General features: G+C 46.6%; 1 protein-coding gene across 1 annotated transcript; it reads right to left on the bottom strand.

Moving 5' to 3' along the window:
• Positions 1-248: 248 nt before the first annotated feature.
• On the bottom strand, positions 249-3,262 carry ankrd33ab (ankyrin repeat domain 33Ab; the record flags this gene model as incomplete). The annotated part of the gene is made up of 4 exons (XM_080548562.1): positions 249-1,099; positions 1,440-1,580; positions 2,118-2,247; positions 2,984-3,262. The coding sequence occupies 4 exons, from the start codon at positions 3,260-3,262 to the stop codon at positions 249-251; spliced, it is 1,401 nt and encodes a 466-aa protein (XP_080404688.1).
• Between the last annotated feature and the right edge of the window lie 8,362 nt (positions 3,263-11,624).

Here is an 11,624-nt window from a genome sequence, read left to right as displayed (position 1 = left end):
GAATGGCACGGCCATTTTAGTACTACTTCAGTCAGACACACAACTTAGACACCTTGAAACAGCAGCTCATCCCTATGAGTCCATAGAGCAGCACGGGAGTCTACCATAGAGCCGATGGAGATAGACAAGCCCACAGTGCAGACTAGTATCAGTACATGTGGGATATATAACCCCACAACAAACATACTGGAAGGTACTGGAAGTGTGAGACATTGAACTGTAGACCAGCTGTTTGTTTTTTGAACCTCTCACTCCTTCTTCTCTTTACTAGCTTTCTTCTTCTTCTGTTTCTCCGCCTTCTCTCTCTCTTCCATCTCTTTCTCGGCCCTCTCTTTCTCCCTCTTCCTCTCCTTCTTGACCTCCTTGTACTTCCAGATGGGCAGCTCCAGGTAGCCCTTCAGGTGCTTCTTCTTCTTCTTCTCCTTCTTGGGCGTGGGCTCTCCGGACCTGATGATACTGATCTGAGGTATACAGCCGGAGGGGAGCACGCTGTTCCTGCGGGGCGCCATGCCGCGGGGGATGAAGGCGCGCACGCTGGTCGAGGCCACCGACAGCACGCTGCCCCGGCGGTCCGTGTCGGTGCAGCAGGACGTGATGGTCGACTCGGCCGAGTGGATGGCGGGGACCATGGAGGAGACGCAGCCGTTGCAGTGGGACACGGCGCTCTCCTCCAGCTGCCTCGACGTGTGCTTCTGCGCCAGCTCCGGGACGGCGAGGCGCCTCTTCCCCACCTCGGGGGGGCTGGTGGGGCAGAGCGGGCGGCAGCCGGTGGCCACCAGGGGGCTGTGGACGCCGGTGGTCATGCGCACCATGTAGTCCAAGACCCCGTTGTCCTGGGGGTCACGAGGGAGGCTGAAGCCGAAGGAGGATTTGAAGCGCTGGGTCAACATGGCACCCTTGCTCCTGTTCTTGGCCGTGGCCTTGGCCACCAGCGCCTGGAGCTCGGGCCACTCCGGGACGTAGCTCTCGCAGAACTGCTCGGCCCTCGGCCGCAGGTTGAGGCGGCGGAGGCGGTGTAAGGTGTCGAACCGGCCCGTCTTCAGCGCCCAGTCCCGAGCGCATCTCCCCTTAGTGGTGTCGACTGCGTGTATGTCCGCACCTGGGAGGGAGTGGAAGAGCAGGGGAAGGGGGGGAAGAACAAGTGTTGGTGCTTTTCCACTACCAACCCGAACCGGGCCGCATTTGCATCTGTGCCGTGCCGTGCCGTGCCGTGCCATACTTTCAAGTAGTCAGTTGTCACAATCTCATACGACACACTCTGGAGTTGTCCAGACACCTCCCCTGGCGTGTATGGTGCGCATTGTGTTTATGGTGTGTAGGCCTATGTGGTGTGTACGGTTTGTATGGTGTGTATGTGGTGTGTATGTGGTGTGTAAGGTGTGTAAGGTGTGTAAGGTGTGTAAGGTGTGTATGGTGTAGAAATAGAGGAGGACCTGTACCTGCCATGACCAGGGAGGCCACCACATCGTTGCGGCCCTGCATGGCGGCTTTGATGAGGGCTGTGAAGCCGCGGCAGTCCCGGGTCTCAGTCTCAACACCGACAAAGAAGTTCAGGATGTAGTTGACTGTAATGTTGTTCCCTGGTGACAGAATGGGTATGTTTTTATTACTACTCTGTTACTCTTTGATACTATGAACCTGTCCTAATGTTTAATGTTCCATTATAATCATTGCTCATCATTACTAATTTATTCATAATAATTTTTTGCTGTATTTCTTGGATGTGGTGTTCGTCTTTGAGTGACCTCCTCATTATGTATTATTCTCAATATTAAGTGGCACGTCTCAGCTCCTGTCTCTCTAAGGAATGTGTGCCTATGTGCAGTCAGCAAGGTTATAGATAATTCTGGTTAGTGTCTGGTTAGTGGGTATTGTTTATAAAAGCCTCAGACTAGAGCACACACGCGGTGGTATTTCTCCTCTCCTGTTCCTGAGGGGGTGGTCAGGAGAGTGTTAGGTATAGTCTACATGGTACAGACAACAACACACAGACCAAATAGAGTATATTGTGCGATTAGTTGTAGGACTTGGATATTCTATTGATTCACAATCAGTGTTGCTAGCCTGCTCTTCAGTAGCTAGTGGTTGTTATAGTGGGAACGGTGAGTAGGGCTAACCTGCTTGTGCAGCGATCATCAGTGCAGTGTTGCCATCATTGTCCTGGTGATTGATGTCCAGGAAAGGACAGTGGTGAAGGCCATAAACTATCTCCAAAAAGCCCTTATAGCATGCCACCATCAGCCCATTCTGTTGGTCAATGGGGATACAGAAAAATATTATTTGACCGTCAATGACTTATACAGTGGGGTGCAAACATTTGGGCACCCCTAGTCAAAATGCCTTTTACAATTAATATCTAAGTGAAAAGAAGCAAACCTAACCTCTAAATGGTCCAAAGTTAAACACGACACATTTCATCACATTTTAAAGCAAGATTGGATCCTTGGACAACTGTTTAGAGGAACCCATGTTTTTTAACACCAGACACAACAGCCACCGCAATCGGATACTTTAGAAGGCATGGAGTTACTTCAGAATATATAGTTCAACCCTGGAATTATATTCACCTGACTCATTGAAGCCCTAACGAGTAAATCACTGGTCTGGGCCTTAGTAATCATCTTCTCAAAAGGTAACAAAGAATAATCCAAAAGGGTTCCCAAACTTTTGCACAGGGCCCTTTTCCTTTTTTAGCATTTAAAAACTCTGAACTGTATATCAGTTATTATGTATGTCTGTATGTTGTAGACTTACTTGTCTTGGTGTGTAAAACAATGCCCGTAACATTCTAACTGAGTCACTCTCTGGTCACTGGACCATACAACCCAAATTAAATTAGATTACATGAGATTCAAATGTATTGTCATTGCAGACTACAAGTACTAGACAACGAAATGCAGTTTAGCCTCTAACCAGAAGTGCAAATAGTGATATAAGAACATGATATAAAAAACATGAATGACATTCCAAATCAGACCCATACCCAGCCATTGACGTCCAGATCCATGACCTCCTCTCTGGTGACCCCGCTCTGTAGCACCACCCGTAGCGCAGGGGTGTCATTCCGAGCGCACGCTTCATACAGCCTGGAGGCGGGGCCTCCTTTTACATTCTCCCGCTCATAGTCTGGAAGCACCGAGTCATCGGAGAAGACGCTGTCAGAGTCTGACCCGCTCCCAGATAAAGACACCTCTGAGCCATCCTCGTCAGGGCCTGAGTCGAGGAGAGGGTCATGGGACGCAGAGCTCTTGACGGCGGCCATCTTGCAGCTCTGAGAGGGGCCCAACCACAGTGTGAAGGAGATGGGAGCGGGGACCCTCGGGCTACATCCCCGCTTGAGCTCTAAGGAAAACAACCGTGATGGTCAGACACTAAAACAGAAAAATGCCATGGGTCCATTTCCATCTTGAGATCTTGGGAACTAAAACCAGTGGTCAGAATGACCATTGTTTGTCTATTAGACAGGCGTGGAAAACAGGGTTTCAACACAAGCTTTTGCTTTTCCAACCCAGCTCCACCAGATACCGTACCTTTCAACTGCTACTATGATCTTATGCTTATTACTAATGACCACTGTTAGTTGTATCAGGTGTGTTCGTGCTGAGCTGTAATACAAGCTGGTACACACTGTGTTCTAGCAGGGTTGAGGAACACCCACACCACCATTCCATAAAGTCAAACACACGACTGACACAGCTTTCTGTCACATTTACATTTTCATTTTTGGGCATTTAGCAGACGTGTTTGTCCAAAGCGACTTACGACAGTATAGTGAAGAGACGTGACCGGTTAGGATTGACAGTTTGACGAGGGGCAACGTGAGGCTCAGTCAGCGATCGTAGTGACTAATCTGTGTGTTGTGGAGCGGCACTGGTTTGGCGGCACGTGGTCAACGTGCACTCCATGGTCAACGTGCACTCCATGGTCAACGTGCACTCCATGGTGAGTAACTGGATCAGCATCTAAAAGCCCCACCGAGCCCCACAGGGCTAAAGTAAGGTAAATCACCCTAAGAATAACCCAAGTCACACTTATCACCTCGTGTTTGGGCTCCTCCAGGGGCCATCCGGGGTAATACTTGTTGTCGTTTTCCCTCCAAAAAACACAATCTACATAAATATTCCCTCACACTAAACGTGGTTGTAGGCCTACGTGCTTTGGTGTGCCAATGGAGGAAAAAACGATATAAACTAAGTCAGCCCTCAAATCTTTATTTTGTCAGACTTTTGCACAAAGCGCTTCAACCTCGTTGAAGCCACGTCAGTAAGCCGTGCTGTTGAGCAGCAGAAACAGAGACACTGAGAATTAAACGTCACTTCTCAAGGTGTGAGAAGATATGTTGATGTTAGACAGACACACCCTAGGATTCCATTAAACAAGCATCATCAAAGCCTCTTATACAAGATCAAAGAATAAGGGAAAGCTATAGGATAAGGTTAGGATTTGTCCTACATTGTCTTTGGGATTTTAGGAGCTGAGGTTGAAATCGAGTTCATGTCGGGTGAGGCATCGTCTCAAAATCAACAAAATCAACAGATAGGATGACTCTGTGAGACAGCAGTCTGTCTGACACCAGACAAGACAAGACAAGAGTCTGAAAAGTATTTCTGTTTTTGCCTGTCGGAACAAAAGGTGTGTTTGAAATGAGCTGAAATCCTCAAATATTTTGTGGCCTGAATGACACATTATAAAGAACACATAAGATACTGTTTTAGAAACGGTCTCTTGTAAAATAAAATAAAAACAAAAAAACTATTGTAAGAAGCAATCTTGATATATGATATATGACTGTATATTTACCTCAGATTGGTGGTTTTCTGTCACTTCTCTCCTCACTCTGACAAGATTGTTGTTATTTTTTTCTCACCAAATGTCTCTGTTGTTTCTGTCCTCAGCTGTCCAGGTACCTGCGTGTGAAGGTATGGTACCCCAACAGGCTGTGTAGTTGCAAAGGCCACTTGCTGCCCTCCCGTGTCCTTCCAGTATGTGAAAAGTGACTCCACGCTTCACACCCAGACCCAGTCTACGCTGATGCTTTGACCGTCTCCATCTCACTCTCTGTCATGATGGTTTGAGGATCAGAGGAAGCGTCTAAACTTAGACAGTAGACACCGTGTGTCTTAGATCAGCTGGCATGCTCTCTCCCATCCCAATTACAACAGCTTTCAGGAGGGGATTATGACCAGTGGCCATTTCCATCTCTCTACAAACTACAAATGCATCAGGCCCTTTGCCTTGTACTCTTCCGCAGTGTCAGTCAAACACTGTTAGGATGTGCTGTAATCTCATCACATGACACATGACACAAGTGCCATTAAAAGATTCTTCCATTTATTTCATTGGTTGTTTGTTGAAAGGAGTCAGATACTGTATGACGATATAGAAACCCCCCCAGCACCACCAAACTTCCCCTTTTTCTGTTGAGTCAGGCCAATGTGGGACTAAATATGTCTGGTACCGTATGTCTTCTTGACATGGTTTGTAATTCCCGTCTCAGGTTTGACCAACATGACTTGGTAGGATGATCTGGTGAACACTTTTAATAGACGTGTGTCACGGGATGCTGACCAAGGGGACAAGGGGAGGAATGATGAGTGAAGAAGACATGAAGATGTTTGTGCAGTGTCTTGTATTAACTATTATTAGATTCGATTAGATTAGATTCAACTTTATTGTCTTTACGGAGTACCAGTACCAGACAACGAAATGCAGTTTAGCCTCTAACCAGAAGTGCAAACAGTGATATAAAACATGATGATAGTTATAGTGATAGGTGTTTTTTATTGGTTTTTATAAAAACGCAACACCGTGTATACAATCAATTAATCAAACAATCAGACATTTAAGACATTACATTCAACAACAACCAACATTAAACTAACTAAAGTGCTCAGTGTTCAGTGTATTGTCCAGTGTAGTGTAATGTTCAGTGTTCAGTGTTCAGTGTCCAGGTTCCAGTGTCGGTAGGAGGCAGGGGTAAAAAACCTGTTCGCTGTGCATCCGGGAAAAAAATTCCCCTGCAGCCCTCTAGTTGTAGAGCGACTACTATCCAGTTTGCCCACCAGTGCAAAGCCGTGGCTCCCCCACCTCCCTCCCCCGAGGGACCCCACACACCCGACTCACCCGACCCGCCCCACCACCGGCGCATCCGGCCCAGCCCACCAGGCTCAGACTCCTGTAGCCCTTCACGAGGCTAGCCGGACCAGGCGCCCCAGCGGCGGAGCAGATCGAGCACGCAGGCCGACCGGAGGCCCCTGAGGAGAGGCCCAGAGAGCTCGGCGCATGGCAGGCAAGCAGAGGCGAAAAACCTGTACACAGCTTATCCAGGGAAAAAGCTCCCTGGCTCTTCTCAGCTTGTTCCGGGCTGGGGGTTGGGGGTTGGCGGGTAGGGGACTGGGCCTGTAGCTGGGGGCCTGGAGTTGGGGGGGGGGTGGCCCGGAACAGGGGGTTTGGGGTCGCTGAGTTGGAACCTGGGGTTGGTGCTGGGGTGACGTGGTGGTTCCCGCCGGTCTCTGCTCCTGGGTCTGGAAGCCTGGGTAGGTGTCAGAGCTGGATATGACATGTGCCTGAAAAGATACAGGAGTGAGAGAAGGGAGGTGTGCATGGTTTGTGTAGTGTGCATTTTGGTGTCAGGCGGGTGATCAGTACTTCCCTGTGACCCAGTGGTGTTGGTCATCCTGGTGCTGGTGGTGCTGGCAGAGACGGCTGGTTCGGCTGTGGGTTGTGTGTGGTGATATTCTGGTGAGGGTAGGAAGTGGGTCAGTGCTGTGTACATGTGTAGGTGGTGGAAGGTGCAGTAAACTTCCCTGTTGGTGTTGTGCGCTGCTCCTCTCCTGGTCCTTGTGATGGTGATACTGCTGACCAGGGCTTGTGCTGGAACGGTGGTGAAGGTGATAGTGCAGGAACTGGTGGTGTAGTGAGGTAGGCCCGGGGTGGGGGGGGGATAGTTATAGTGATAGGTACAGTATGGCAAGTACGGTAGTTAGAGGTATGTACAGGAGCAGAGAGTAGTAAGCTATGTACAGTTCAGGTAGCTATGTACAGTATGGTGTATACAGTGTATAGAGGCTATATCTGCTAAAGCGTCTCGTACAATATTAAGTATTCTATTTTATTCTATTCTGTGACTGATGGCAGAGACCTAAAAACAGGTAGCAGCTGTATCAGATAGCATATTGTTTGTTGGTGTCTTGTACACAGTGTCGTTTGTTGAGTTGGCATCTATCTATAGCACAAAAACAATGATGCCTCACTGCAAGCAGCTTTTGCCAGGGGAACTTAATTGTTATCCTAGCTTAGACTTTCAAATCTCATCAAATGAGGCCAGTAAACTCTGGGGGGAAGAGTCTATGAGTTTATGAACAGAAGAATGTTTAAATGCCTCTCTTACACATCATCAAATCAAATGTAAGCATCTAGCACCCCCCACCCCCACCAAGATTGTTAGCGCTTTGTGTGATCTTTATTGACGTTTGCTATACTTCAGACTTACCACACGACGGCGCCATTGCTTAACTGCTAAGAAATCAGCTCGTTGTCAACAACCCTGAAGAGTGTAGATGTGAGCAGGAGGGAGTTGACCTTATACATTCATTGACACACTCATTCATCCGCTCTACAGTATCTCCTAATTTGGGCATTGGATAAAAGCAACTCTCATGAAAGGGAATGTAAGCTATCTTAAGATCCAAAACTAGTTTTTAACCAATGCCATGAGTCTGGCTAATATTAGAGACTTGGCAGCTATCCCAGAGCCAATCTTTGTCCCTCTCTGGCTTTGGGAGGGAGGGATTTTTCCAGGATGTTTCGATACCACATATTCTATTCCCCAGAATTTCACTTACCTAATCATTGACACACACATGAAACATGTATACACTCATACTCAACATCCTGTGCTGTGTCTCACACACACACACACACACACACGCACACACGCACACACACACACACACACACACACACACACACACACACACACACACGCACACACGCACACACACACACACACACACACACACACACACACACTTCAAAGGCATGACTGAGAGCATCCTGACAGGTTGCATCACCGCCTGGCCAAAACCGCAAAGCGCCTGAAGATCAGCGGTTGCGAGCTTCCCTCCATCGACGACATCACTGTGTTCAAGTGTGTCAGAAAGGCCCTCAGGATCGTTATGGACCCCAGCCACCCCAATCAGAAACCAGAGCTACTGCCGTCAGGGAAACGGTACCGAAGCCTCAGGGCTAAAACCCAGAGGCTGACAAACAGCTATTTCCCCCCAAGCAATCAGGCTGCTGGGGAAATGCACTGGAAGGGTGCAAGGGTCTGCCACCCCTCAGCCAACCCTCACGCTCACTGCGGAAATGAACATATTGCATTATAATAAATACTGCACATGACTGGAATACTTGGATACCAATTAACTAATTTACTACCGTACTGTTTTGTGTTATATTGCATTTCATAATTCATATCATCGTACTCTGCACAGCATTTTTGCACTATTGAGGTCATTGTAAAATCCATCACTTTATTACTTTATCAATGTAGGGTTACATATTATTATTGTGTTATTATTGTGTTTTGTATCTGAATGCTGCAATGTCAATGTTAAAGAATCGAAGCCAAAGAATCTTACTCTTGTGTACTTGTACAGTAAGATGTAATAACAGAGATTCGGATTTTGATCTGATTCTGACACACACACACACACACACACACACACACACACACACACACACACACACACACACACACAGTCACACTGACTGATAACATCTGGGGACTCAGAGACTGTTTTTTTTGTAGTACTGTATATCTCAGAGGGACAGGCTATTGGGGCAAATGGTGAGAGCATGTTGACAGTGTTATTGCATTATACTGTTATTGCATTCACCCTAATACACAACACTGTGTTTATGCAAAGGACAACATACCACTTCGCAGAGGAGGAGAATTTGAATTCTTGGAAACATGAAATGTGGCAAAAAAACAACATTACAGGCTCAGATTTCTAAACATCCACAAACACAGACAGACCCGGAGACATGGAGCCATGGAAACAACTATTCTATACAAAAAGCACACATATGGACACACACACTGCATATGGTCTTTGCTTTTTGGAATCTCTCTCTTTCTCTCTCCCTCTCTCCCTCTCTCCCTCTCTCTCTCTCTCTGTCTCTCTCTCTCTCTCTCTCTCTCTCTCTCTCTCTCTCTCTCTCTGTGTCTGTGTGTCTCTCTCTCTCTGACTCTCTCTGTCTGTGTGTGTCTCTCTCTCTGTCTCTGTCTCTCTCTCTCTGTCTCTCTCTCTCTCTTCTCGCTGTCTCACTCCCCCTTCACCAAGACAGTAAACACTAACAAAGATAAGAGCAATGAGTTCAAGAGTGTAGAAATTTGGGGAAAGGATCATGATGAATATAGGAGATGAAATGCTATAAGGGGGGCGTGGGGGGGGCGGGGAGAGTGGGAGGATGTGGGAGGATGACAAGGGAATAGAGAGAAGTGTGAGAAGAGTTGGGAGACGGGTAGGGAATCTTCCAACTCCAAAGAAGGCAGTCGCATTTGTGGAGTGACTGAGAGAGACACTAAACTTTAACTTTGTTTGTCAGATTTCAATGGAATCTATCGGATCTATCTATTTTATTGAATCAAAATCTTAACTCAGCTTTAATTGGCACCATTACAGAAGATTATTATTTGTTTCTTATGAAAATGTCAGGAACATGTGTTACCTCTCTGTAACAGTGTGGACACAACAACCGACCCTAACTCGTGAGACAGGATCAGGCCTGTCCGAGGGTCAGAAGAGTGACCGCCTCTCTACCAGGACGGCCTGAGGACAAATCCCTGGTCTTAACAGGACCGCGACAACAAGACTCTCCACTATCTAACACACAGAAGACTCAGGCTAGAAACAAAATGGATATCGGTTCTTCATCTGCATAAAACAATAAACAACTCGGCCTGCGCTGAGGCTTCCTCTCAGCTGTTCACCATCACCATCCTCCCGTAGAAGACAACCAAGCGTCAGTGGAGGAGAGAGAGGAAGCAGGGGAGCAGGGGTTAGCCTACTGACCTGACCAGAGGAGAATGACAGACTCTTCAGGATTGGGAATATAAAGGAAAGGTTACGGTTGTATCGCTTGAGAGAGAAGACAAGCCAGGGAGAGAAGGAAGGAAGGAAGGAAGGGCGGAGAGAGAGGAACGGAGAGGAAGAGGTTGCAGGATGAAGAAGACTCTGTTAAAGATCCAAGGGCAGACTGACCAGATCCTGGGCTCCGTGGCTGATAGGCTGACGTCTTTTGGGCTACGGCACCAGCCATGGGTGAGTGAGTGAGGTGAACGGACCGGACCGCCTTCTAAGTCTGTCTCTGTGCTTATAGCTACCGGTCCCCAACTCCTTTGTCGCTGTCATTCTAACCAACAAAGAAGTAGGCCATAGAGTACAAACAGACTAGCTAACAGGCTAGCTTGGTTTGAAGTGATGTGTTTCATTGGCATGTGAAGTATGTACTGTATATATTTTTTTATTGTTCTAAAAAAATGGTCAAAATAAACCTTGGAATAAAGAAAAGTAGGGGGTATGCAGGGAAACACATTACACAGAAATACAGAAATACATTCTGAAACTAGGATTGTGGAAGGCTCAACTACTGTACATACCCTGCGATATGACATGACCCACCCTCAGTGCAACGTTACTGATGACCACCAGCACAACGATGCTCTGCTGATCTGACTGGGGGATCTGAGACATTCCACAGAGGAGATAAGAGGTCACTTATTCTGAGGCTAAGATCAGGGAGAGGAAAAAGACATTGGCTTTAGCTCCAAACATTTCTAAATGCTTCCTCTGTTACACGTCATACCACACACACTTATCGATAGATAGATAGATAGATAGATAGATATAGGTAGATAGATAGATAGATATAGGTAGATAGATAGATAGATATAGGTAGGCCTACTTTATTGATCCCCAAGGGGAAATTAAGGCGTTACAGCAACTCACACCACAAACAACAACAACAACAACAACAAAATAAAGTCACAATTGAATAATAGAATAACATTTAAAAAAAGACATAAATAGACATCTGAAACATTATATACAGTAACAACAGTCCAGTATGATTTATTCATCCCCCAGCCTGACTCTGATCACCCCGACCGAGTCAGCGTTGGACCGTCTTATTGCAGCAGGCAGAAAATATCTCCTATTAGCGCTCCTCACATTGAATGAATGAATGAATGAATGAATGAAAGCTTTATTTCGAACATGTGAAAAAATAAATAGTTATAACAACAAAAAACAAAAACAAGAAGACACTATTTACTTCACATGTCCGAAAAGGAGTAGGAAGAAGCATAAACTTATTTAATCCTACCCCTTCTCCAATACTCAGAGATTAATAATTAATAATCTGCAGTTTGTAGTGCCGGAGGAAAAAGGAAAGACGTAGGCAACGTAATGATAACTGTTTAATCAAAATAACAACTTGTACTCTCAGTACAGGACCAGAAAATAGATCACCAAAACTGTTGTGTCTAAACAGGAAGTTGCAACGTTAATAATCCTCCCCTCTGCCCCTAGTGCCAGAACTGGTTCCCTCCCACT

Source organism: Nansenia antarctica, assembly GCF_963989245.1.
Source record: "Nansenia antarctica genome assembly, chromosome: 18".
Taxonomy (NCBI): domain Eukaryota; kingdom Metazoa; phylum Chordata; class Actinopteri; order Argentiniformes; family Microstomatidae; genus Nansenia; species Nansenia antarctica.
The sequence above is the reverse complement of the archived record's forward strand: the minus strand, read 5'-3'. Positions and strand labels throughout refer to the sequence as shown.